At 42.3% G+C, this 27,782-nt stretch overlaps 1 protein-coding gene across 4 annotated transcripts; it reads left to right on the top strand.

The window, feature by feature from the left end:
• On the top strand, window positions 1-27,402 carry LOC308116660 (serine/threonine-protein kinase WNK1-like). 4 transcript variants are annotated; one of them, XM_080474956.1, is made up of 28 exons: window positions 1-216; window positions 2,883-4,131; window positions 11,368-11,540; window positions 11,831-12,051; window positions 13,638-13,795; window positions 15,114-15,202; window positions 15,300-15,519; window positions 15,635-15,736; window positions 15,871-16,246; window positions 16,338-16,501; window positions 16,870-16,953; window positions 17,296-17,331; window positions 17,777-17,905; window positions 19,091-19,170; window positions 19,300-19,462; window positions 19,552-19,668; window positions 19,795-19,908; window positions 20,010-20,055; window positions 20,142-20,285; window positions 20,374-21,410; window positions 21,499-21,573; window positions 21,694-21,813; window positions 21,916-22,225; window positions 22,681-22,858; window positions 22,959-23,152; window positions 23,265-23,423; window positions 23,507-23,736; window positions 23,833-27,402. In XM_080474956.1, the coding sequence occupies exons 2-28, from the start codon at window positions 3,337-3,339 to the stop codon at window positions 24,244-24,246; spliced, it is 5,928 nt and encodes a 1,975-aa protein (XP_080331082.1). In that variant the 5' UTR covers window positions 1-216; window positions 2,883-3,336; the 3' UTR covers window positions 24,247-27,402. The 4 variants fall into 4 exon arrangements, with proteins under 4 accessions (XP_080331082.1, XP_080331079.1, XP_080331081.1 ...); XM_080474953.1 differs by having other exon boundaries at window positions 21,694-22,225; XM_080474954.1 differs by lacking the exon at window positions 1-216 and adding an exon at window positions 1,955-2,067 and having other exon boundaries at window positions 21,694-22,225.
• Window positions 27,403-27,782: the final 380 nt, after the last annotated feature.

Genomic DNA, 27,782 nt, shown 5'->3' with positions numbered 1-27,782 from the left:
AAACAAAAGCCGTTTCTTCGTCAATCTGAAGCAAACTGCGCCGCTGCCTGATTGAAAGCGACACAGACCGCAGCGTTCGCGAAACAAACCGTACCGGCCTGTCACCTTCATAGACGTATCCTGCTTCATATCTGTGAGGACGGATACACGTTTGGACATTTTATTTTTGTTCCTTGCGCCGTGGACCGTCGCTTGTGTTGTGGATTCGTTGTCGAGGTAGGTTTTGCCGGCTAGCAGTTAGCCGAACCGGACCGACCAGCGGAGAGCACCTGACGTTCGCGTCATGTTGAGAAACACAGACGAATTTTACCCAATCAAAGGTGATTTACTGCGGCTGTTGGACGTGAAGCAGCGGTTCAAATGTCCATTATGAACTGCGTAATAACAACAGTCGGCCGCTAGTGTTCTCGCTGCGGAGAGCGTTCAATTGACTCTAGACAGCCGCCAGGAGAGGACGGAACTGAAGTTAGCTTTCGTACGGGAGTCACGGCGACCCACATGATAGAAAACTTCTTTAAATGTTCCTCTAAATGCGACAGGGAGTGTCAGGCGGTTCGGTTATGTCTGTTCGACATTTTAAAACCCTGCAATTGTGCCTGAAAAGGAGACGGTACCGACAAGACTATTAAATCAGATCGAGTCAATGAATCACTTCACAAACCACGAGAGGCCACTTACTGTAAGAGAAGATCTGATAAAGTTACTGGACTTGTCAGTTCTTTTCTGGGCTTCTCCAGGGGGTTCAAACCCAGTTACGGATGTAACTAATCGTTTGTTTATTTACATTTCAAGTGTTTTATATATTCTATATAAACCGATTCACCAACACCTTTAGCTCCTCAAAGGTAAATATGATTTATGTCGGTTTCAAAGCGTGTCAATAACAACAAACGCCACAAGTCCGCGACCGGGGTGTCCATTAAACTGAATGTACATTACATCTCTGTATTTTTCTAAACCAGGGGTCTGCAACCTGCGGCCCATGTGTAGTGTCTACCAGACCCTCCCACAAAATAATACCTAAATATACGTATGAGCTTGTTTTCATTTTATTTACACACGCAGTCATCTTTTTAACTCTCGGGTGAAAGGGTTTATTTTTTTTGTTTTGTTTTTTAAAAGGCACAACTTTAATTGGGGGAAACGGCTAAAACCACAAGTAATGTGGAAAAACTGATAAAACAGCTTTCTAAAAAAATTAAATGATGGTGGACCTGTTAGAAAAAGAGCCAAAGTGGTTAAAAAAAAATTGATCACGGGTCAAAATAGTCTTAACGTGCTAAAAAAAACAACTTTAAAACCAGGTACAAAAACTGCTAACAATGTTAAATCTTTAAAATCGTAATTGAAACTTTATAAATGCGACATAAAACAATTTGTGTTCATGTTCTGCCTCATTTCAAATGTTGAACGTGTTTTGCGGCTCCAATTAAACTTGGTCGGGCTCTTTTGGTCATACAGGTTGCAGACTCCTGTTCTAAACCAGAGCAAGTTTTGGCCTCTAGTTGCCAAAACATTTTGTATATTGTCCTTCAGTCTGCCTCTGTGCCGTGGACTGGAAGCCTTGAACCAGAGGCTAACTTCAGGCGTGGAGGCTTGGAGGTGATCCGCCTCTTTAGGCCATTAGACCCGCCTGGCTAACCGGCTAACGTCCGCCAACACGGGCGGCTCGGCTCAGTAACCTGCGGTTAACCGGGCCTGCTATCCGCTGTGATGCTAAATCACCCAATGAAACGAGCATCGCTCAACTTGAGAATTAATTTTCAGGGTGGAAGAGTAAAGATACATTGACAGTGTCTACCGCAGTGACGGCTGTCATAAACTGTGAAGCCAACGACGGGGGCGGAACACGTTTTTAAAAGATGAGAGCCGGAAATTAGTCACTGCCGGTGATCGTTTCCCTGTTTGAGGATTAGCCATCCGCCAGCTAACTAGCAGTGTGAGCTAGCCCGGTGCTCGTTAGCAGGCTAACAAAGAGCCGCTGCTCCTCCGTGCTCTGTTACGCCGAACTCGATGTTTTCGCCCTCAAATAGCCGTAGGGACATTTATATACCAGCGGAGGAATTGGTATGTAATAATCGTGTGTTTGTACATGCTTACATGGTCAAATCGGGCAGCTGATCATTTAATGTGGTTCGTTATTGCGGCTAACGTTATCCGGTGTGGTTCTTTCATTATGGTTGCTGATAATGGCTGCAGCCAAGGCTGGACAACATCGATGAATAATAAGTAACAAGCTTCACATTGCAGGTTTGCATGATTAAAACAGCACTAACAGAACTGCATTTAAAACTATCCCCTATGTCATTCCCATATGGAATGTCACAGATGGTTTGCAGCTATAATTAATTAAATGCTTGTTTTTACAGCTGTAATGGGTTGGTTTCAGTGCTGGTGTAATAATGTACTAATCTAATTTATTAGGTCTAAATCTTAAAAACAATGATTATTTAATCTATCTGCCAACAATGCATTTTGAGTTTGTGCCACATCTCTTTTTCAGAATTATTCCATGTGTTTATTTTATATTGTTTTGCTGAGAAATACTGCTTTAAAGGTGGACATGTGTCCCACATGTCATTTTCTTCACACAATAGAGAAATCAGATTGGAGAGAGAGCAAGAGAACATGAACGACAGATGCAAGCAATATAATCTTTCAATAATTTAGTAATGAATCATAAGGCAGCTAATTCCATTACCAATTTGTCAGTCCTTCAGATATATAGTGTGTGTAAATGACCATAGTAATGTTATTAACATTTATGTACTGTATACTGTACTTGCAAAACCCAAGCTGTTTTTTTTTCATATCTTGTTGACATTTGATATAAACTTTCTGAAACACATCATCATGCTTGTGTTGTCTGTTTTCTCTTGCAGTGAAACGGATTGAATCCAAACTGTCCAGCCTGCCTTCTCCTGCACCAGAGTGCTCCGTGCCAGTACCTGTTGTAGGCTCTGCATGTTTGTTCCTCACCAGTGATTCCTTATGCCCGATCGAAACAGCTCCCTGTGTCTTACAGGATGGATGGTGTGGATTTAAAGAGACTTGTGTATCAACATCAGCACTCTGCATTCTGCTGTGGTGTTCAGTCTTCTTCCATTTATGAGAGAACACCTCCCATCCTACTACTTCAGTCCCCACATTATAAATATAAAGACAGTCTCTGAGCAGAAAAAAAGATAGCCACAGATAGAAGTCATCAGTCTCTCTATCTTTCTTTTTTTTTTTTTTTAAAGCACATAGACCCACAGAAGCCTTTCTGGCCGACATGGAATTATAATTTAAAAAAATTTACAGATATTATACCCCCTTACTTGTGTGGGTGGTGGGATGTCGGAAAAGCCAGACGACAAAATGGTGAAGTTCTTGGCCCCCCCTCAGAAAAGTCGGAACGGTCCCAGTTCTGGTTCAGATTCGATGGTGAGCGAGGGTCGGCCGGCAGAAGTCAGCCGCCGGCATCACACCATGGATCGTGATCGATGTAATGCTGAACATCGTTTTTTACGCCGTAGTGTCATCAGCGATTCCAATGCCACAGCTTTGGCCCTTCCTTTACCCAGCAAGATCCCCATTCCTGTACCTCAACCAGTTCAGCAACGGGAATCTGTCACCCAGCGCCAAACGGTTGTTAGTACGCACTTACCCAAGCCTGAACCCAGTTTATCTAAGAATGAAAAGTCTGCTAACAGTGGAAGACAGAGAGAAGAAAGGAAAGATATTGAAATAGCCAAGGTGAATGTAGTGCCTTCAGAGCAAGAGCCTGCTGTCGTTCAAGATATCTGTGATGGAGAGGTGGTGGTGGCTTCCCACTCTGTAACATGCTTAGGAACAGAATTGCCAAGTCAAACGGGCCCTGAAAGAACCTCTGAAATCAAGGGACATCAAGAAGAAGAGGGTGAGGAAGACGATAAGGATTCTGCCAAAGCGCGCGCGGAGGCAGAACAGCGAGAGGCTGAGAAACGAGTTCAAGAGGACATCGAGGAGGCAGAGACCAAGGCAGTGGGAACCTCACCTGATGGTCGATTCCTGAAGTTTGATATAGAAATTGGCCGTGGCTCCTTCAAGACCGTCTACAAGGGCTTGGATACCGAGACCACTGTGGAGGTGGCCTGGTGTGAGCTGCAGGTAATATTTGTTCTATAAACCTCTCTGGTACAAATTCTAATCCTTCCGACTGACTCAAGAAAGCAATTAGGATCACCACAGTAGTACATTTTCTTTATATTGTTTTCTATTTTGTGGATAAGAGTCAACACAAAATATTGAGATTGTCATCGTTTGTCCGCATTGTACACCTCTCATCAAAACCTGGATTAAACTTCACATTTTTCTGTGCGTAGCTTTGACTGTGGCACCTGGGGTGAATTTTCAGTTTACTGTAAGACATTGGCAAATTATGAGACATTGTTGGAACCTGTTTAATGGGTGGTTATAACTTTGAGTAGCACTTGAGACACAAGCACTGACCATAAACAGGATCTGAAGTTAGACATTTAATGACACTGGTAGTGTGCAGAATAGAGACTTGCATTAGGTTTTTACATCTCAAAAGGGTTTACTGTTGCATTGATGAATCAGTTGGCAAAAGCAGGATTGTATAAGCTAAACTGAGAAACATTTTGTTTGCAAAAACTCAATATTGTTTCTATTTCCCTGAAATAATTCCATTTAGTCTAAAATGTTCTTAAACCTAAAAATATTAGACTGATTGGACTGTCATTTTTAGAGGCAATAGCTGGAGCAATTGCTTTGGTTTAGAAAATCACAGTTTTCACTTGTTTTATCAACTGTATTTTAAACCTTAGAACCCCCCCCCCCCCCCCCCAAAAAAAAAAAAAGAGTTCTTCTGTCTGTCCCATTATAACAGCTATATGGCCCACAGCAAAGTTTGACCTCATTCACCACATGAATGTGGGCTTTTACTGTGACGCTTTCACCCAGTCCTGAGTGCAATAGGCCTCACCCGGCAACAGATAGAAGCACAGCTACGCATGCACACTGGTTTTAGAACAATGTGAAGATTACAGGCACGTGCCCTTCCCCCTCTCATGCAGACCGAATCATGCGCATGCGCCGTGCTTTCCTGCTCTCAATGCTTGTGTGAATGCAAAATGGGTCACATTCCTCACAGAGGAATCTCCTGTGTGAAGCACAGCAGGCTGACCTGCCAAGGCCTGCTTCTAAACTATCACTCCGCCTCCCTCTCAGCTCCCCTACAATCCCCCACCTTACCAGCTCAAGCAATTTATTCCCGTGTCAAGCTGAGTGATTATTGTGCTTCCAATATTTTAGAATTTAGTTTGAAGTTGAGTACATCACTCAGGTTATTTTTATTTGAATTTACTTAAATTTTACTGAACTCCCGATGAAGTTACAGTGGACTTTGTACTGTTTAATTTTTTACTGGGTATTATATTTGATCCATGTAACATTAATCCAGGAAATTCTTGTTTTATGAAACCTAGAACAGGTATGAGACAGAAGTAAGGCTATAACAGAGGAGTGACTCTGACCACTTCGAAAAACCAATCGACTTGAAAAGAAAAAAAATATGGCAGTTGTCTGATTGGAAACTATGTCAAAATAGCTTCTGCTTTTCAGTGGTTTTCTGTGATTTACTCAGCAAGTCTTAAAAGGAATTTGAAACTATTAACTGAGTTGGGGGATAAAACCAAATCTATAATGCTTATTACCTACTTAATCGTGGTGATATTGAGTTTGACAGAATGTTTGTCGAACTCGGTGCAAAAAGGTTGTTGAAATTCGTTGAATTAGTGTTTTAAGATTTAGAGGGCTGTGCTTTGAGTTCATTGTTAGTTCTGTTATAGGAGCATGTAACCAGACACCCTCATTCCTCCTCTAGTTGTGAGCTCAGAAGTTTCAGTGTTACAGATGAAGAGCTGAAATCCCCGTCACATGGCACTGGCTGTTAAAGCAGTCGCATGATCCCACTGTTTCATGCATTTTACACACTCAAGGATTCATCTTTAAACTACAGTTTTTGACTATTTTGTATATGCTTTCTTTTTTTCTTTAGTTTAATGTTTTTTTTAAACATTTGTCATAAAAGCGAGTTCTATCTGGAGAGCTACCGATAGTAAAATTCTTAACATTTTCCGCATTGACTGCATGAAAAATTGCGATTATTTTCCTGAAAAGCAAATAAATACCCTCTGAATTAATTTCAAGGGTTGCGCTGATAAGGACAAGAGTAGATGCTCATCTAATTAATTTGCCTGCTTCCTGTTAGTACCAGAATCAGTGATGCACACATTAATCAGGTTTGCCACTTATTTGTACTCTGGGAATTTAGTGTCTGTTGAAAGCAGCAGCAGCAGCAGCAGCAGCAAATCACGAGGCTGTTTGCCAATGAAACAAATCTGACAGGTTTTACCATGTGAGAGTCTTTAACATCTTGTCCACAAGGTTAAAACGTACTGTCATGTGTCATGAGACTCATTCAGTATTGAAAACCAGGAAGAAAAGTTATCAAGATGGAGAAATTGTGTTGGAATAATGAGTCCACACAGTTGTGTTCCACTTCATCCTAGACAAAGTTTCAGATGAGATGGCCGTCACATGTTCAGTTTAGAAGGCCATCTGTCCACAGTCGTCTTAAGAATTTTAGGCGTTCTCCCTTCTCACCCACCCATGAACCCACACATTTGTTTCACATCTTACATTGCAGGCATGTCTGAACAATAAGTAGGTCAACTCCGCGAGGCAGCCGAGGAAAAAAGAGAAATACATTTAGAGACCTCCCCTTTCTTGCTCACTCATCCTTTTTCAACCATGTCATCTTTCTCTCGCTTCCACCCCGCCTTCTTCTCCATGGCTGACTCGAGCCAGGCTTTGAAAGATGAGAAAAAGGCATCCTTCACAAGCTTTGGGGGCTCTTTCCAGCTGCCTTATGGCATTCACTGGGAGTGACAGGCTACACCAAAGTAGTACAGCACTGGGACTTATTCTTTTTATGATTGTTAGTCTCAAGCTTAGATTACTGACGTGAATAGTCAAAGTGGTAAACTGCTTTTAATGACGCAGCACTCAAAGTAGACTTGAACACAGTAAATGCACTGTTTTAGCAATATGCAAGTTTCTACATGACGTTCATTTCCTGGAAGGCTAAGACCTTTGCAAATGTAAAACCTTCACTCACTGATTTTGATGTCACAAAACCACATGTGCTTGTCCTATATCCATTTTGTCATTTTGAGCAATTTGGTTCGGTTTTTGTTTCTGCGTGACGGCGCAAAAACAATCCAAACACTTTTAGCAGTGATCTTTGATCTCTTCACGTGACACACCTTCTTGGGCACGCTCTGGAATTCTGCCAACATAGAAACAGCGTTACATGCAGCGATTAAGTAACTGAGGATCAAACTGTTTGGCTTTTAGCTATTGTTCAAAATCTTGTTCTATGTGGCATGCAGAGCTCTATCTAGCCCTTAGTGTCAACCTCAGAGTCGGAACCTGACAGAGCCAGCCCTTGGCATGATCCCTGCTTTTTTTTCTTCAGTCTAATTTTAGAGTTGTTGGGTTATTTATGATGGCCTTTGCCTAGAAGCAGTATTCTCCTCTTTGTCTAAGTGGTACTGTAGTTAACTGGCATGAGATGTAAATCAAATGAAGTTAAAAACACCTCGGGTCATACATTTGTTCAAATAGTAACAGGTCTTGGCAACTACAGGTGAAGTTAACATTTTATCTGTGTTTTGTGACTTTGGCTTCATTCCACATGTTGAAAGATGTATGAAGTACATATAAGATAATCAGACTGGTTTGCATGGCTCTTACCAATGAGAAAAAAAATGGAAACAAAGTTAATTACATGTTTGGTAGTTTCATTTTACACCCATTAAGATATTATCAGGATCATTGATTTATACATATCAATACATACAAATATATTATAGAATGTGTTTATTGCACACTTTTTATTAGGTGGAATAAAAGTTGATTAAGGATGCCTTGTATCTTTCTTTCTTTATTAGTTTATTTGGAGAGGACAGTACACATTAATAGTCACTCAGTACAGTCACTTTGTGCAAATGCGCCAGATTTAGCCATGGGCTCCTTTCCATTAGTAGTCCTCGTACATTTAAGACAACAATTATTTAAAAACAAACAAAATGGACATAGAATATATACACTATTTACAACCACCCCTGCAATATAAACAATTTCCCCAATCTATAACATCTAATCAGGTCTTACAAGTGATCAGAAGATTGATCAGCCTTTAGCTAGAGTTCAAGCTCTTTTTTTTTTTATTCTTTATATTATTAAATGCTGTAAAAGTGGAAGACTCTCTAATAGTAATTGGAAGACTATTCCAGCTTGTTAATAACCCTTTCACTGAAATGGTGTTTCGTCCAGTGGTGGTTCGTCTGAATGGAACCTCACAGTCTCCTCTTGTGGCTGATCTCGTTCCAAGATTTCTGTCTTTTTGTCTAATAAATTCCTCCAAAGGGGGAGGGGTCAAACCATGAAGGGATTTGTAGACGAGACAAGCATGTTTAAGAAAGTTTTCAAAACTCAAAAGATGAGCATCTTGTACTTTACTACATTAAAGTGTCAAGCCCATTTTAGTTCAGGGGCCACATACGGCCATGTTTCACCTCAAATGAGCCAGACCAGTATATTTTTAACATATGAATACCACCATCTCCCATTTTCCCCCTTTATGTTATTGAATCAAGGACATTGTGACATTGTCCTTAGACTCATGCTGACAGCAGCAATATTCAGTGTCAAAACCATTATGCACCTGTTATATAGTACTAGATAGGTTCCATCTCTCATTATAATGACAGAGAAACTGTAATTTCAGACAGTCAGAACATTTCATTGCTTACAATGAAATTATAATTGAGTCACTTCATGTACAAACATGTGCCTTCAAGAGAGTGCTTGAATGACAATTATAATGACTGAGAAACTGAGTTTGAGTTGTCTCTCTGAGTCCAAAACAAGATGCTCTTGATTTCCACTAAGTGTATTAACTAAACAGGTGTTCAGTCACATTGTCTATAGAAATATGTGCTTTCAAATATGTTACATTTTCTCCATTATTTTCATTTGTGTTCATAATAATTACTTAGAAGCAGTACCTCCAATTTCCCCATGCATGGTTTCTCTTACTTCTTTGAAAGTCTCTTTTTGTCTAGTTTTCCAGAGGCAGTACTTGCACTACAGCTTCCCAGTAAAGTGACTCATGCCTACTTTGTCAGAGCACTGTGATTTAAATGCAGCGGCTGTTGATACCCCAGTGCATGCCAGGTTAGATTGACATCTCAACTGTCAAGAAATGTGTACGCAGTCTGTAAAAACCTTAGGTTTGGAACTATGACTTCACAGCCTGATGCTAACTTTTAACAGTTGTGATTGGCTTGGCGCATTTGTTTATTTATGTGTGTTTTTGGGGTAGGCGGTCTAAATGTTGGCTGATCTCAGGGTCACTGATTAAGACTGATTGTTCGAAACAGCTGCCAGTCAGGCAAGCCTTACTGAAGGCGCTTGTTTTTAGAGACTTGAGAGACTTTAAAGGACATTCACCTAGCAGTTTATTGAAATAAATACATGTGACATAGGGATTCCTGCCAATGATTTGATTACTTTCTAAAACATTTATGTTGCATCTCACAGCAACTATATGTCACAAGTTGTGCCAACATAATTTGGTCAAATGTTAAAAATGTCAGATTGAGTGCAAACTGAACCAGAATACCAACCTTTTTTTCCTCCTTTGGTCTGGAGAAGGAGTAGCTCAGCAATAGTGTGAACAATACCCGAGTCCACAATATTGTGAAATCTATATAACACTCTTGGTGAAACAACAAATTCTCCCAGGGCCATTATAGGACATTTGTGAAATGATGTTTTCTATGGCTGTTCTGACATGATACACAGACAGAGAAAGGGAAACCACCACCCAACCCAACAAAAAGATAAATACTCCAGAAAGTAGGGCAGTTGGTCCAACTGCATGGTGGAGCTTCATTTGCTCTCCCCTCACTTTGTGTTACCTTTCATTGAGTTGTGGTTGTTTCTCCTGGCTGCTGATAGCTATTCCTTATAAGGTTTACTCTGTTTTTGTTTGCCTGCCCCGGGTTTACCCCCTTCACACACACCTCTCAGGAAAAAAAAAAAACATTACAATAATTACCCCACCACCCTATGAAATAGCTCAAACTATGACTGGATAGTCTAACTTAAGGTATCCTTTAAGGGTCTTGTTAAGGCAGCCTCAAAAAGTCTAAAACTTGATCTGTACTCACAAAGGGGCTCTATTTCCTGGACAGCCTGGCTCTTGGCCAGGTCTCTGTGGATTTCAGGGGAAGTCTTTGGCTGCGTGTTTTCACTGGGCTCGTCTAACAGCCGTAGTTCTGCTCCTCTGTAGTCATGCTTGTTGTGAATGTAGGTCACAGAAGGAATTGCTCAAGTAACTTGAGATGGCTGATTTGACGTGTTTAGGATATTTGTCTTAATGTACAGAACTTACATAGGCATTGATGCCAATCTGTAGTCATGCATTGCTCAGTGAAAGAAGCAGTCGGTGCTATCAGGTTTACATTCAATTTGCAATGTTTCATTGACAGCCCACCAGCTGCCTGATAGTTGTTGACATCTAACTTTGTTTGGAAGGGCACAGCATAATTTTAGACCCAACTGCACAATATAGTAATATAGTCATTGTTTGCTGGGATTGTGAATAATTTTGTCTGAACACAAGCGCCTTAATACACTAATATTTACATGCACAGCAGTTAACCTTCCTTCAAATGCTGATGGATGTTTTTTCAAAATCAAAGACCTAAAATGAAATCATGCATATTTTTTTCTGGTGTTCTTGAGTGAAGAATTTGTTTAATTCTCATATGTCAAGCCTGTTTTACAGGGGAGTGTGTATGTTGACTTTTCCTGTTAAAAACATGAGTATCAATAACAGGTAAAATATGTCAGATTTTTCAAAAGTATTATTTGATAGGCATTATGGTTTGTGCTATACTCATTATCTTAACTGGAGGTTCTGAGTTTGCTTGGAATCACAGATAAAGCCAGACGGATTCCTTTTGGTTCGCAGTTGTCTGCCAGAAAAAACAGGGTCACATTCCAGTGTGTGTTTATTTGTGCCAGAACATATATGTACATTTTATGTGTGAATGGAACTGTATAATGCTACACTTTAAAACAGAAACCCAAAGAAACTGATGGATTAAAAAAAAAAGGAAATGCAATTTAAATTGGAAAATACCAATCACTTAGTATTTATTACAGACTAGCCTTCATCAAGTCTTAGTTTCTCAATACTTTTGAATTGTGTGCTATATTCAAGAATCTCCTCTGTCTCTCCTGTAGGATCGTAAGCTGTCAAAAACTGAGCGGCAACGTTTCAAGGAGGAAGCTGGGATGTTAAAGGGACTCCAGCATCCCAACATTGTTCGCTTTTATGACTCCTGGGAGGGGCCGTCCAAAGGCAGGAAGTGCATTGTATTGGTCACCGAACTCATGACTTCTGGCACACTCAAAACGTGAGTCACATATTTGTAAACATAGCAATACCCGGCTTATGTCGTATTAACTGGAACTGTTGATGCAGAGAAAAAGGGGACAATACATTATGATTAAATAATTTTTTGGTAGATCTTTATCAAATGAAATGTTAATTCACTTGCAGGGAATTGAGAAAATATGTTAATATATAATGGAAGAGAAAGGATAAGCACTTTATTTGTGTTATCTTTGAGAAAAATTGTTGACATTTGTTGTCCTAATTAGTTCCCTGCTTTAATAAGACTATAAAAAATGTTTATTCTTTCAGTTATCTGAAGCGGTTCAAGGTGATGAAAATCAAAGTGCTACGGAGCTGGTGCAGACAAATCTTGAAGGGACTCCACTTTCTTCATACTCGGGCTCCTCCAATCATCCATAGAGACCTTAAATGTGACAACATTTTCATCACGGGCCCGACAGGATCCGTGAAGATTGGAGACCTCGGATTGGCCACACTCAAGCGTTCATCGTTTGCCAAGAGTGTCATAGGTAAGAATCTGAAGTCACTCTTTCTTCCTCATTCCTGTCCGACGTGGGACAGTACCTTTTTCTGAGGGCTTGATATTATGTTTGTTTGGCAATTCGTGGTGTTTAAGGACAGCCTTTTCGTTTGTCATGCTTTTCTGGCGATGTGGTTCAAAAACAGACCACAGCGTTTCAGCTGTCTCTCAAACCACAGCTCAAATGGAGGCCAAATACAGTGGTGATCTTCAGGAAGATAACCACGAGGATTTCTCTTTTTGCCCTCGCTCACTCTCTAGTCTGATCTGCATACTTAGTATTTCTGCTCTGTTTCTCCAAAAAGAGAGGTTTTTTTTCCCAGGCATCTACTGAATGTAAGTAGCGCCTAACATTTCTGCCACTCGTAAATAGTCAAATCATTATAATAGCTGTCGTGCCTTCTTGCAGGCTAACCTGGCCATGGCTAAAGGTATGGCTTCTGGTTCTGCCTCAGACCGGTCTTTGTTCTGTGGTTTGGAAATATGTGGTCTGTTTGCCAGTTTCTCCAATAATGTTTAACATATCTTTCTATGGGTTTGCTTCAACAGGTTTTTATTTCTAGTGTTTGTCTCTTACTGTCTTTTAAAATATTGCAGGGCTGCAGAATCTTTTTGCTCCATCTTTGTGTCCAGGGAGTTCTCTCAAAATTTTCTCTGTCAGCATTTTTTTTTTTCTTTTTTTTTTTACCCCCCCCTTTTTTTCCTTTCACATTCTTGGGTATGTTTTTAAAATGTAGGCTCTAGCCTCAGCTGTGCCCAATTCTGCTGTTTGGAATGAATAGGGTACTGCTGGTCATTGAGTAAGTATGATCTTTTATGGGCCTGGTAAGTCTGACAGTGTGTTGTACTATACATCAATTTCAGAAACAATCACATTCAAATAAACGTTTTTCTGTGTAAGACCCGAGATTAAATGGTAATAAAAACGTGGAAGGCTGATGTGCAGAAACACACTTTTAGGCTCTTTTACTAGCTATGGGATCTGCTTATCTCAGCCTTGACCATAACTTTCTTCCTGTAGGTTAACAAGGGACGGTAAGTCAAGTTTTGGGTGTATTATAAGAGTAAGGTTACGGTTGTGCAAGGTAAGGTCAAGTTATTTCCATAGCTAGTTACATTTTGCCTACAGAGCTGATTGGTGTCACTTTGAACAAATTACACTATCCTGGCCTACATTGTCATTGTCATGTATGAACAACACAAACTACATTAATGTTGGCCAACGAGTGTGTTCTGCACATTGGCTACCTCAGTCACACGGTTCTATCCCAACATGTGAAGGTCTTACACAGACAAACACGTGCCTTCTTCTCTACAGTCTAACTGAGCCCAGCTTCTCCCTCCTTTTTTGTTTTCTTTCTCTTTTTTGCTTCCTTCCCCTTTTCTTTTCTCTCTCTCTCTTCCAACTTTCACCTCACAGGTTCTACTCCAGGATGTGTCAACAGGCTGATCACTCTTCTCATCCTCCTCTTCCTCAACCCCTCATGGGTTAGAGGAGCTGAGGGGCAGTGGGTTGTGAGAAGCCCACTCTGAGTAAGGGAGATCGAGAGTTCTGAATAGTTGTTTTGATTTAAGGTACCCCTGAGTTCATGGCGCCTGAGATGTATGAGGAGAAGTACGACGAGTCAGTGGATGTGTATGCCTTTGGAATGTGCATGCTGGAGATGGCCACCTCAGAGTACCCTTACTCAGAGTGCCAGAATGCTGCACAGATCTACCGCAGAGTTACCAGTGTAAGTGTTCTTTCCAGCCCTCCAAGTCACCCCTCTGCCCTGCCTTCACCTCTTCCCATGTGCCACGAAGGCTAGTGTCCAGTTGTGGAGTCATTTCACATTCTTGCTGACACTCGTAGCTTTTAGTACATTTCCATCCTCTGCTACTGTACTGTGTGTCCCAGATCGATTGTCTTTATCCTCAAGCCCTAAATAACTGTAAATCACCATCAAGCCCCCTTCTGCTTTTCTTCTTCCCTCTTTTGTTTTTCTTCCCCTGTTCATAAATCATGTATACAGGTTAAATATGTGGACAAGAGGTGTGGTTGAACAAGTGCAATCCTGTTGTATTTTTGATGATGTATAGTTAAGTGATTCTGCCAGACAGGAAGTTAATGTACAAGAGAGGCAAATATTTCTAGGCTTATTCACACAGTTTGTTTTAGTGAGCTTTGGTACTATGCAGTCACCTATATGATTCATTTGCAGTTACAACAACTCCACAGATAAAGAGGTCGAACCTGTTTCTGAGCTGTTATCTATAAAAGTGCCTTTAAATCCAAACCATTAGCTTTAGTTTATCATTAACTGTGAAAGACATATACTGAAATGTTTGACACGTGATTCAACTGAGGTTGGTTTTGCTTACTGTAAAAATTAACGAGCTCTATTTAAGGGCCACCAATTGCTTACAATGAAAATATAATTGAGTCACTTCATGTACAAAGTATTGTTATATATTATTTGGGAGATGGGTTGTTATTTCTCTTCTGTCATATACCTCAGCTGTTTAGTTGTTGCCCAGCTCTTTATTTTTATAACACCAGGGACTTTTGTTTGGCTCTTAGTCCAGTTCCTCATCTCATCAGCCCTCTTCGCTCTCTTTTGTGCTCCTTATCCACCACTTCACCTTCTGCATCATTTAAGACCCCCCCCCAAAAAAAAAGGGCTTTGGTTGAAACAACGTCTACAAGATGTTTGACCTTCACACAATAAACTACAGAAAAATATTCTGCTCTAATCTGGAATCTGATGATTCTGCTAGCAGAATTTAATAAAATGCAACTTGCGATTGATGTTAACGCAGTAAGATTATGTCTATTTTATATCTAGTACATTCAAACTTGCCAAACATTTTGAATAATAGACACTTCCTTGTAAAATAGACTGACATGCTAACTTAAAAGGGTACTTACTTTAACATTGTCAGTCCTCCTGGACTCATAACTGTTAGTACAGTGCATCTGAGCTCAAAAACACAAGCTATAAGATGATATCCAGAGTGAGACTACTCGGCCTCTGAGAACTGTCCTCATTCTAACATCTGTGTTTCCTTTAGGGGGTGAAGCCAGGCAGCTTTGACAAGGTGGCCATTCCTGAAGTCAAGGAGATCATCGAGGGATGTATTCGCCAGAACAAAGATGAAAGGTTTACCAACTGAAGAACAAGTTTACAATAATTTTTTAATTCCTTTTACTTCTGTGTTCTGTCTCTAAATACTCACCGCTTGTTTTCATTTATTTAGGTACTCAATCAAGGACCTTCTGAACCACGCCTTCTTCCAGGAGGATACAGGTGTGCGAGTGGAGTTGGCAGAAGAGGATGACGGAGAGATGGAAGCTATAAAGCTGTGGCTGAGAATTGAGGATATCAAAAAACTCAAGGGGAAATACAAAGACAACGAAGCAATCGAGTTTTCCTTTGACCTCAACAAAGATGTCCCAGAAGATGTGGCTCAGGAGATGGTCAGTTGAAACTTTAATGTGTTAATAATTCTGTCACATGATGACAATCAAAAGTGTTAGTGCTCGTCTTTGAAATATTTGTTGCTGAATTATATATGACGTCTTTGTTCTATAGGTTGAGTCTGGTTATGTATGTGATGGTGATCACAAAACCATTGCAAAGGCCATAAAGGACAGGGTGTCTCTGATCAGTCGAAAGAGGGCTCAGCGACAACAGGTGTGTCCATACTCACCATCGTACCACAATTTAGCTAGGACACTATTCTTCGACACAGGATCTAGTTGTTCTTTAAAGTTGTCTCTTTAGTGGTCTTTTGAGCGATATTAACACATTTGCTGACTGCTTTAAAGGTCAGAGAAGATCAAGAGAAGAGAAGGCTGGAAGAAGAACTACAGACACAGTCGCTCTCAGCACAACAGCCTGGGCAGCAGTCGTGTGTGGAGGTGCCTCTGTCGCAGCCAGTGCCACAGGCCACCTCCTACGTCCCTCCACAACCAACACAACACAGCACACAAATGCCTACCCAACCAGCTTCTCAGCAGAGCCTTCAGAACTACAGCAGCCCCCAGTCAAACCAAATGGCTGTAGGGACACAGGCAGGCCAATATGTCCCCCAGTCAAGTGGTCAAGCTCCAGTTCCATCCACAGTCCCCGGTCAGAGTGTAGCTTCTGCTCAGCCAGAGTCCGAGGAGCCTGAGACTGACCAAAAACTACAGCACACTGGAGGTAAGTATTTACATATACCAACAGCTGCATGGCACTTCAGTGCTTTGCTTTTATAGTGAATAGACGTCAACATTTTTGTTCTCTTGTGCAGCATGGGAGGTTAGCGATAGACCACACGGTTCTTCCGTCTTTCCTGACGCTCAGCCTCCTCAGCCTGGTGTGTCCTTCACGTCTCCTCCTAGTCAGCACCTTCAGCCCCAGGCGTCATGCTCGCAGGCACAGAATGATCAAATGCAACAGCAGCGTTTGTCACTGGTGAGAAAATACTTAAATCCTATGTATTAATTATTTGTATTTCAAACAAATTATGAAGTTTATAACCTGAAATTCCTTCTATTTTTCTTAAATGTTGCTTTCCATTTGCTCAACTTTTAGCCAGCGGTCTTTGCCACTGCTAAATTTAATCTGGGCAGTGTTGCAGATGGCCTACTCGCATTAGTATGTTTAAATCAGCAATTTGCGTTCTGCCAAAAAACAAACAAATCTGACTGGTTTTGTGAGCAACTGAAAGCAGTTACTGTCTTAGTAGATAAGACCTCGACCTCTGGCCAACCCAGGAGCACCTCTGCTCAAAGAATGTCATTGTAATTATGCTGATATTGTTTTTTGCTGCCATGCATTAGGTTCAACCTCAATTGCCAGGAGTCCAGCCCGATGTTGTTCCTGTTGTACCCTCCAGCCAGTCGATTCCAGTGGCACCTCCACAGGTATTACTTGTACTGCATGTCTTTGAGGAGTGACTCCACACCAGCTGAAAAGCATTGTTTACTGACCTGAACCAGATAATTTCAGGTTATAGCGAACACGCCCTGTGTATCACCGCAGCAGAAGTGAACTTCACCCGATCAAAATCAGCAAAAACGTGATTTTCAGATGGTGATAGGTTAACCTTTAAAACCTGTGTTTACTAGTTCAGGGAGCTGCATTAAAAGCAGTGTACAGAATCCCACATTTTCCAGTCTGTTCCTCCTTTATGTAGGTTGTTTTCCTTTCTTTTTTCCTCTCCGAGGTTCCTTCTCTCACCCTGTGTTATGTTTTGTTTCTTGTAGTACGGAGTTTACTACCAACCAACGCTCCCCCCTCAGGTAGATAAAATGTCCCATTTTCCTGCTACAACTTTAAATACACCCACAGTCTTTCAGAAAACAACTGTTCTGGAAGCAAAAACTTTGGGTGGGTGGGGGGGGGTTGCTGTCCAGAGGAAACCTTTGAAAGTGCAGCTTGGATTCACGTGCAATTTGTATGTCTGACAAAAAGCAGGTTTGATTTGACATCAAGAGTTTGCCAATGAATACGGAGACAGCCCGTAGTGTCATTTAAACTGTCTGATTTGTGTAGTTGGTTTGTGTCAGGTAAGTGGAAGTGGTGTTGAAAAGGAGCCAAAGTAAATTTCTGACAACATTAGCTCAAAGAGAAACCAGCTTCTCTGGAAGTATCCTCAGTGCCCATGTGACTGTAATGTGTCAGGTTTTATCTCTTCTTATCTTTTGCCCTTATCTGTACTCCACTTTTTTCTTGCTGTTTATGTAGATTCCCACTCAGCAAGTGTTGGTACCTCCAACTCCCCAGCCATCTCTCCCCCAGCAGCAGCCAGAGAGCAGCAGTGCTCCTCAGAGTTCTGCTTTGCCGCAGGCTCAGACAGGAACCCAGCAGTTACAGGTGACGCAAGCTTCTCTCCTACGAACACTTAACATGCAAATGATCTCCTCTTGCTTTCTCACACATGTGTGTTGAACTCACTAATTCTCTGTTGAGCTTGACTATACTAACTTCATACTTGTATCGCTGTCTAGCTGTCCATTTTGTGTGTTTTTCATTCCTTTTTTTTTCTTTTTTCTTTTTTCCAATGTTTACTCACAAATGTCATTGCTGTCACTGTTCCCTTTATTTCTTCCACTTTTCCCTCTGCATGCTGCTCATTCCTGCATCACTCTTAGTCTTGGGCCAGTGATCCAAGTACTCCCATCATGTCTCCTCCACTCAACGCAGAGCACCTATACTTCCTCTATCAGGCCTCGTGCCTCTCTGTTCTGCAGGTACTCGAATAGCACGTAACACATTTGTGTGGGTCTGCTAATGTGTATATTTCTCCTCATCTCGTTCCTGCTACTGAAAAATATTTTATAGTTCTTGGAAAGATTTTGGGATCCACACGTTGCCCACCGTTGTTCTACCAGTTAAATTACTGTAATGGTGATACTCTAACAGGGCCTGTGCTTACATTCTTTTCCCCACATATGCACCAGCAACAAGTGAAACCTCTGTTAAAATGTAAATGCATATGATATCCTAACAGTACAAACACTTTTACACTGCTCCTCTAAAAAAGCTGACTTTGATCATTTTCAGCCAGCCTGAAAACTGAAGCCTTTTTCATTAAATCAATTGGAGACATTTTAGTACAGCTATTGGGAAAAAAAATGTATATATTCCTACTACCTACAGGCCTGGCCTTGAGCTGGCAGTGATACAACAGTGGTGATTTATAAAAACAAAATAATCTCCCTGTAAGCCGAGTAGAGGCAAAGGGCCCGTTTCTGGGGGAAATGAAAACTCCACTGCACAGCAGTATTTATACTCAGTCTCAGCACTGAATAATGGTGTCTTGTGCTGCTGCCAGTTAACTGTTTCACTAGATTCAATAGCCCCATCTGGTGGTCATTCAGGTGAATGTAATGATCACATTTTGATGCAATACCATTTTATTTTTACGTGTTAAAGCCGTATCAAAGTCAAAGATGATAAAGTTATACATCAGTTTAATGGCCATTTCTAATTTGATTCCAATAGAACATCTGCTTTGATCCTATGTAGGGATTTTTAAAGTGTTATTTTTTCTTTCAGGCTCCAGTGAGTGTTCCTCAGTCAACATCATTAGAACAGCCAGTAGGACCCTCTGCCCTAGTGCCACCTTCTGGAGACAGGTATGAAATAAGTTGTTTATTTTCACGTATTTCTTAAAAAAAAATTTTTTTTAATGTGGGTCTTGTTTCACTTGCATTGAACAATTAAATTGTCGAACCTCGTCTGTAATGGACTTGTGTCTCTTTCAGCTGCCTCTCAGATACAGCTTCAGGTCTTAGTGATGGCAATGATGGAAGTTCTACTTCAGGAGGCCGCCATGAGGGACGGTCACTGAAGCGGCACCAAAGGCGATCTGTACGCAGCCGCTCTCGCCATGAAAAGTCGACCAAAGCCAAGCTGAATGTTCTGAACGTACGTATTTAAACTGATTTCTTTTCATCCATTCTACCAACTTCTTGCTGCTATTGGTGACTTAAGAGCTGTCATATCATTTTGGGCAGATCTCTAATGTGGGAGACCGAGTCGCAGAATGCCAGCTGGAAACGCACAATAGGAAGATGGTGACCTTCAAATTTGACCTGGATGGTGATAACCCAGAGGAGATTGCCCAAATCATGGTAGGTTCGATGAACATTAAAAATGTCAAAAGTGTTGTTCGCCCAATGGTTGTATATTCTCTACAGGGTTTTATCACATGTGAAACACTCATCAACAACTTAACAACTTTTATTTTTACATTTTAGGTTGAAAGTGAGTTCATCCTGGAAAACGAGCGAGAGTCCTTCATAGAGCAGGTCCGTGAAGTCATAGAAAAGGCTGATGAAAAGGGAGAGGGCATTAAGGAGAACTTCCCTCAGGTATTTTAGTTCTCTACACACCCATTTAGCCGAATATTTACTATAATGATTTTGACCTACTGAGCCTGAAAATCTCATTTACATGTTATTCTCTTTATTAGAAGAGTGACCAACAACAGGCTGAGCTGTCTATTCCCATGATGCCAGGTGAACAAGATTTATGCGCTGAATACACTTCTTCACTTCCCGTCATTGATGTTAAATACTCACATCAAGGACTTTTCATTCTTCAGGTATTTCCCCCAGCACTGCAGCTCAGGTGGTGCATTCAGCCGGACGCAGGTTCATTGTCAGCCCGGTGCCAGAGTCTCGACTTAAAGAACAGTTCTTTGGACCTCCTTCTGCTAACACTTCTATAAGTGATGAAACCGCCCCGGGTGAGGGCATATTATAGTTTTTACACTGCATTTCCAATCCAACAGCTCTCAAGACAATAACCTTATTTAGTCTGTTTGTTTCTTACAGATCCCTGTTTGACTTTGGGGCTTTCCCTCTCTGCTCCGTCTGGGACTCTTCAGCAGGCTTTCAGTAAAATGAAGCAGGAACGTCTTGAAAGAGGCAAAACTGTTGATCTCCCCACTGGTGAGCCAGTGCCAGGCGCTGTCCTGTCCACTGAAGCTGGTTTACCCTCCAACAATATCTTATCTCCTCCTGAAGCTGTATCCTCCACTGCAAACACGACTTTACCAACTGCTTCTGTGACGCAGTCTCCTGCAGCTTTCACACAAGTTCAGTCAACAGGCAGGGTTTCTCCTACACCTTCATCTGTTCAGCCCCACTCTGTCAACAATGATCTCAGTTCACCACCAAAGTCCTCACATGAAACGGCCCCATCCCAGCTTCCAGCAGCTGCTAGCATCCCTCACTCAGCTTCCACTGTTTCTTCTCTAAAGACGCAGACCTCCGTCCCTGCTGTACCTGCTGCACCCGCTGCACCCGGGCCCCAGCTGAGCAGTAGCTCTGTCTCTGCAACTCCTGCAGCTGCAGCTTCATCCAGTAGTGCTGGAAGTGTCCCTGCTTCAGAACCTTTTAATAGTGCTGTTACATCTACTCAGCCGAGCAATTCATCCAGCAATGCACCACAGCACACAACATCCCAGGGTCAGACCGCTCCCGTTTCAGCCCCAGCCTCAGCTCAAGCTACCTCCTCATTACCCAGTCTAAACCAAGGCCAACCGCCGCCAGCAGAGACGGAGGGAGCCGAGCTCCAGACAAAAACCAACGGCAGAGACGACATTCAAGCTCTAGATAAGAAGCTCCGGTCCCTCTTCAAAGACCAGAGCTCTGCTTCCTCAGCATCAGTGGATCCCAGTCAGAGCACAGGGACGTCCTCTCCTCCCACTGGAACCTCTTCCCCTCCTCCAGGACTTGCCCTTGTACCCCCATCTAACCTCCCACTTACCTCTGGTGCACAAGGTGTTCTGTGTCCCACAACCACACCAGGGCAGGGTACCACCCCAGCAGGACATGTCCAGACTCCTCCATCCAAGCCCCGCGCACAAGTTAGTAAAGAACTTGGTACATTTTAAATACCTCCAGTTTTTCTTCCTGATAATATTTCATCGTGATAATTATGTACTATATTTTTAGACTTTGCCAACTGGCTTCGACCAAGCTGCTACACCTCCTTCTGATCTCGTGCCTCCAATTCCTGGCCCAAATCAGGTGAGATATCCATTTTGTCTTGCAGCACTACCTATCTCTTTAACCATGACTGATTAATTTGGCCTACACACTACTCCAAAGTATTACCTGTCTTTATACTGTATTTGTGTCACCCAACAGTCCCAGCAACCCCTGGGTAATCCTGAAACCCAATTTAGAAGTGCTTTAAGTCCTGAGACGGTTCAGGAAGGTGTAAATTCCCAAGCCCCGGCAGTAGGTTTCACTCTGGGACGTTTCCAGGTTAGTTTCGCTGCAACGAATTGCAAACCCGAGGATCAAAATGGTAGTGCTGGTAAACAAAAGGCTGAGACCATTAAAATGACCCGTCCCATCTTTTCTCAGGTCTCTGTGGCTTCTGACAGTGCATCAAGCAGTCTTCCAGGTCCCTCCAGCATGGTTTCTTCCTCTTCCTTGACGTCGTCCTCTACTTCCTCTTCATCTTCTTCATCCTCAAGTCCAGAAAATACCCTCCATCGATCGTCTGGTCTGCCTAAAGGATTGTGTGAAACCGATGCTGTAAATGGAACTTCCTCCCTTTCTGCTGGTCCGACCAGTCAGTCCACCACGACCGGGCGCTTTCAAGTCTCCCCAAGCAGCAACGCTTCCTCTGAGCCCAACACCGGCGCTAAAGTGGGACGATTTTCAGTAACAGGTGTGTTGCATGTCCACAACAAATGGAAAGAAGCTAGCTTAAACAGCGTATTGCTGATGTGGTGTAATATATGAGGTGCCATTCGAATTGAAGAGTTGCTTAACACCAGTTGCTGTGTAACCAGTAAATCCACTGCAGCTGTAATAACGGGATAATGGACTCCGAGGTGTCTTTGTGGAAAGCCCTAGACTCAGTGGAAACATTTTCACTCCAATCTCTTTCATTGATTATTAAAACATCCTATCACTATAGCTGCAGTGGGATTTATTAATGAGATCTTTGGGAGTTATCAGTGACAGAGCATAAAAATTCATTATTTGAGTCACACGGGGGGATTTTATCATTAAATGCACATAAATTAAAAGTGGTCTTCCTCCAGTGAACAGTGCTGTGGTCCGTCTTTTAAATCTCTGAAGTTAAGCGACTATTGCAATCACGTGTTTAATTTTCCACAGTCACCCCTGCTCCAGCGGCCAGCTCCAGTCCATCCCACAGCGGCAGTCTACAGAATGGACCCTCGTCCTCGACCTCCGACCCACATAATGCACATCCTCATTACAGTAGTGACAATGATGATGACTCGGGGACGGAGGACGAAGCCCTGCAGAAAGAAATCAGCCGTCTAAGAGAAAAGTATGTCACTTATTAATAGTTTCATTTCACACCACTCTGCTCATGTTACTTCACAGCTCCATAAAGACATGCCTGAATGTTCTCATGTGTATATTCTCAGACATATGATGGAGATTCAGGCCTTGCAGACCCGCCAGAAAGAGGAGATAGAATCCCTGTTCACAAAGACGGGGAAGCAGCCCCCTCCTTCTGTTTTGTCCCCTGCTGTGGCCATGGCTGGAGGTCGACGGAGGCTGAAAAGCAAAAGCCACAAATCTGCACGAAGCAGTGGACAGCCAAGCCCTGTACACTTGGGTAAGCAACAGTCTGATGAAAATGTAATTACAGTTCAAAGTGCTCAAAGCCTCGTCTTTGACTTTGTTGGACAGTAGCATTTAAGTTAAGTGTAATGTGTTTGAATCTCCAGCAACCATCCAGAGTTCAGACTCCCCTCCAAAACAGAGTTCACTCTCTGCAACAGAAGCCTCAGAAACGGCAAAAGAGGGATCTCGAGGAGGCGGCAGGTCGTCGACACAACAGCTGGTTTCCTCTCCATCCATGCCCAGCCTCAGTAGCTATGCCACAGGTTTGTGGGAGCTCATCTATCCACATTGAGCTGCTTAAATGACTTTTTTTCTTCGAGGACTCACCTTTCATCTGCTTTTGCAGGACTCGGTGGCAGCAGTTCCACCAATGGTTCAGCCTTCTGCCAGAACCATTCTGGCTCCCTGACGCAGAACACCGGACCTTCTCCTCCTGCTTCTCAAACCCTGAAGGGCAAAGGCACCTTCACCGATGACCTGCACCAACTGGTGGATAACTGGGCCAGAGACGCCATCAATCTCTCCCAGTGCAAGAGGGGTCCTAAAACTGGATCGCAGGCAACTCTGGGACATGATGTAAGCAAACACTGAGGTCTATTGTGTAAAACAAGTACTTTAATATTTAATTCCTATTTAAATGTTGTTGTTTTTTTTCCCCCCTCCTTTCTACAGATTATTCCTCCAGCCAACATGGGTCGTAAGTTTTCCGCTCCAGGCTACCTCTGTCCAACACTTCCAACGCCCTCCAGCAACACATCCACCACGAACACTCACCTCCCCAGCCAAGCCAATCCTTCAGCCCCTCTCGGCACCCGCAAAGGCTCTCTGGGTCCCGTTACCCCCGGGTTCGGATACACCTCGGCTCCGTACAGCGCTCCTCAGTGGGCAGGACCCACGAGTACATGCCAGGTCGGAATGCTTAACCCGGCTCAGCCACTGACACAGTACCAGCCACCCACCACGTCCTCGGTGCCCCTGCACCAAAGCTACCACATGGGAACTGCACCAGCACCCCAGAAATTTGTTGCCCCGGGAGCATCGAACCCGAGGCCGACGGAGTCCACGCCGAGCCCCGGTCCCGGTTGAGCTGCAGGGCCACAGGAGGCAGAGAGGTCAGACAGTTGATCAAAACCCCAACCTCTCCTGCCGGCGAGCTGGCTTAGTATTGTGCTTTTTATTTCAACTTTTATTCTGTTATTTGGGTAATATAATTGATCTGTGTGGTTCAAGTCGTCTCTCAGGCAGAACAAAGTCTGTCTGGCCATACGAGGTAGAGTGCAATACACATCCACAGCACAAAGTCTCACACTTAGCCTGCCATTAGCTGTAACGAGCTGTGACGAGTCGGCCGGTTGTGTCTGGTCACGAATTAACCCGGAGGCACAACCAACAGCAGCCAAAGATGTCTTTTGAGAGCAGATGTTGCAATATCGTCATTCCTTTGAGCAGAAGGTGTGGAGGGATTGTGGCTCATATCCTTACTGATCTGGTCTTTTAAGTAGAGCTGGGACTGAAGACACGCTGAGCTCAACTGTAACCTGGTTGAGGATTCTGGGAGGGAGGTTAAGTTGTCTCAGTGAGTGAGGGGAGAACGAGTGTACAGAGAGTGTGACGGAGAGTGGAGAAGGGAAGAGCTGTAGTGTTGGTAGAAGAAAGACTTGGTAAGTTAGCTAGCATACTGAATAGGGTTGCAGTAAGATCTCGTCCCAGTGTCTATTAAAATGCAATAATGACAAACTAGCGAAAATATCCCCGGAAACTGTGGCCTTAATCTCCAAACGCATGACAAACATTGGCTTTGTACATAGAGATGTCTTCACTGGGTTGTGATTCCATGTTCTCCATATTTATGTCTGAGCGTCTGGTGTCTGTGATTCGAGTTGTCTCATGCAGATTTCTTCTTATCCTGAATTCTTCTTTAAGTCTTGACGTGTAAGCCAGTGGATCTGCCACATATGAAACGTGTTCCTGGTGTTGACCACCGATCAGAGTTAAGAACTGAAGAGGTGATGCTGCTGTAGATTACAATCTTGAGTCGAGGGTGTTTGCAGGGTGTTGTTGTTTTTTTTTTTTATTATTTTATTCCCAAATTGACATGTGAAACCACACAGGAGCAGTCGGACTTTCATATTCAAAATGAAACCAGTTTGTTGCGGTATTACTGGAGGAGGGTTTTGGACTCTGAGGGAAGGATCAACGCTTCTCCCAGTTGTTTACACAAATAAATAGATTGGAAGAGAGAGGTCACACAACATATTTCTGCCCATTACATTTACAGTCAGACCAAAAATTATATATGAATCTCTTGTTTTTTTTTATAGAGATACTGATGATTTGGCCCCGTGATTCAATTAATTATACACATTTTGACTGTTTTTACCCAAAAAAACATTAATGTACCCAACAAAAAAAAAAGAAGTCTATGGACCAAAAGTTATTCAGACACTTCAGTGCATGTATTTCCAAACTATTTTCTAATTGGGTATTAATTCTGGTGTTTCGGACTAAACAAAATTAAATGTTACTTGCTAATCTGGCCATCTTAATTGTTGTACTTGAATTTCACGTCAATTATACAACTTAATCTATTTGTCACACAATCTTCAGAGTTCCGGCGAAGACTAACGAAATATCACTTGATTTGAGAGAGAAGGTTCTCAAGTTCCACCGGGAACGTGTACAATCAGAAACGAGGCAAAAGGATGGGGGTTAGTTTGGAAATACATGCACTAAAGTGTCTGAATAATTTTGGGTCCATAGACTTCACCTTTTTTTCAGAATAGTTTGGTGCATTAAGGTTTTTTTTGGCGGTGAAAACAATCAATGTGTGTTTAATTATGTTGTTTTCTGATATGAATCATGGGGTCCAATCAGCAGTATTTCTATAAAACAGCCAAATTCAGGAGGTGACTGAATAATCTCTGGTCTGACTGTGACCTCTCAAATCACAAGTGTCTGGGGTTCTCTTTCTGTGGTCTGTTTTTGTATGCGTATGTTAAATAAAACAATGTTCTTTATGGACCTGTATTCAGCCATCAGATTTTGATGTTGTTTCACTGTAATTAATATTAAAGGTTGTTAAACAACATGTAGTTAAAGGATTATAAAAAAAAGTGCAATTGCAGGGTTGTTGTTATTGGTATCCCTCTCAGTTTATTAAGCTCGTCTATCTATAACTGCCCTGCCCCCCCCCACTCCCTTTTTTTTTGTTTGTTTTTCTATTTACTTGTACATATGTTAATGTGAGATGAATGCTTTCACACACCGCTCGGTCACTAGAGTCTGCTTGTGGTGGCCCCCCACTCTAATGCACATGCACTCTATCCTGCAAACACGAGGAACACTTTAGTGCCTTGCATCCACACTAATGACAAGTTCCAGATTAATTTCGTCCTGTGGCTGCGACTGGACTTCAGAGAACACGCAGGACCAAATAGCACACCGAGTGTAGTGGAACCAGCTTGTTTTTCTCTCTTCAGTTGTGTGTGTGTGTGTGTGTTGTGAAATCAGCTGTGTGCTTCGATATTGGCCGACCTTTGTTTTCCTGAATTTATCATTAAACCGGTTCATAGAAGACTGCTGCCCATGCAGCGGGTGAAGCCGTACAAAGGTTTCTCGAGCTGACGCAGATTCTCGCTCACCACCCCGCAGTGCCATGCTGTCGTCGTGACTCTTTCACCTGCTTGTAGATTGAATGAATAGTTTTAACTTCTCTAGAGAAAAAAATAAGTTACTGCAATGCAGAATATGCAATGTTTTATAGGGGCTGAGGGGTATTGGAAACACTTGCATGCTGTTGAGGGTTGTTACCGATTTCAATGTTTTTGATATTGGAATATTAGAGATTTTTTTTTTTTTTTTTATTATTTGCCTTTCTGAGAATATCACAAGTGTCCAATGCCATTCATCAATATAACAGGCACAACTTCAGTATCACAACCATCGTATAGGTTTCTGCATGCCGGCTTCACTGGTGTTTAATCTTAAATGCTGACAAAACGCACCACTTGGCCCCCTGTACAGCACATCATCACAACCAGGCTTCAGCTCCGTGTGCTACTACTGTGCTAATATCAGTTCCTGTCACAGACCTCCATACAGTACTGTCTGAGGCTACTGACTTGCAGTTGTACTCTTTATTTTCTGATCCCTCCTTACTGACTTCCAGTGATTCAGTCTCTGTTTTGTGTCCGTTTTTCACATTGTACAAAATGTAAAAACAAATAAAAAGATATCGATTAAAGTATTTGTTGGGTCTCTGTGTGTTTGTTTATGTGGACTGGGTGGGATTTCTGACCAACAGTCCTTTCCTTCCTTTCTTGTCTCCTCGAGTCTTCAGATATTTTCAAATCATTGTAGCTTTGAAACATAAGCAACAATCAAAGAGGAAGTGATGCAGTTCAAGCTTTTTCCCCCCCAGCTGTTTGTGCTGCAGCTTCATGAAGACATTTCAGAGATGACTTTTTCCTTAATGTATTGAGCCTCTTCCCAAAGTTGTTTTTTTCCCACATTAAAGTCCATCAGTTTCTGTTGGCATGTCCACAGTACACTCCTCCAATTATATCTTAGACTTTAAATGTGTTGCAGTTTCATCATCAGTTTACCAGACAATTCTGGAGTGG

The sequence above is a fragment of the Lipophrys pholis genome (genome assembly GCF_963383615.2).
Source record: "Lipophrys pholis genome assembly, chromosome: 11".
Classification (NCBI taxonomy): Eukaryota; Metazoa; Chordata; class Actinopteri; order Blenniiformes; family Blenniidae; genus Lipophrys; species Lipophrys pholis.
This window is presented reverse-complemented; position numbering and strand designations above follow the sequence as displayed.

What these genes read in the sequence shown, in the direction of transcription:
- LOC308116660 (XM_080474953.1), top strand. Translation starts at nt 3,337, where the DNA reads ATGTCGGAAAAGCCAGACGACAAAATGGTGAAGTTCTTGGCCCCCCCT. An exon ending in AGAGGGCTCAGCGACAACAG is followed by an intron (nt 15,737 to 15,870) that starts GTGTGTCCATAC and finishes ACTGCTTTAAAG; the next exon opens with GTCAGAGAAGATCAAGAGAA. An exon ending in GTGCCACCTTCTGGAGACAG is followed by an intron (nt 19,171 to 19,299) that starts GTATGAAATAAG and finishes TGTCTCTTTCAG; the next exon opens with CTGCCTCTCAGATACAGCTT.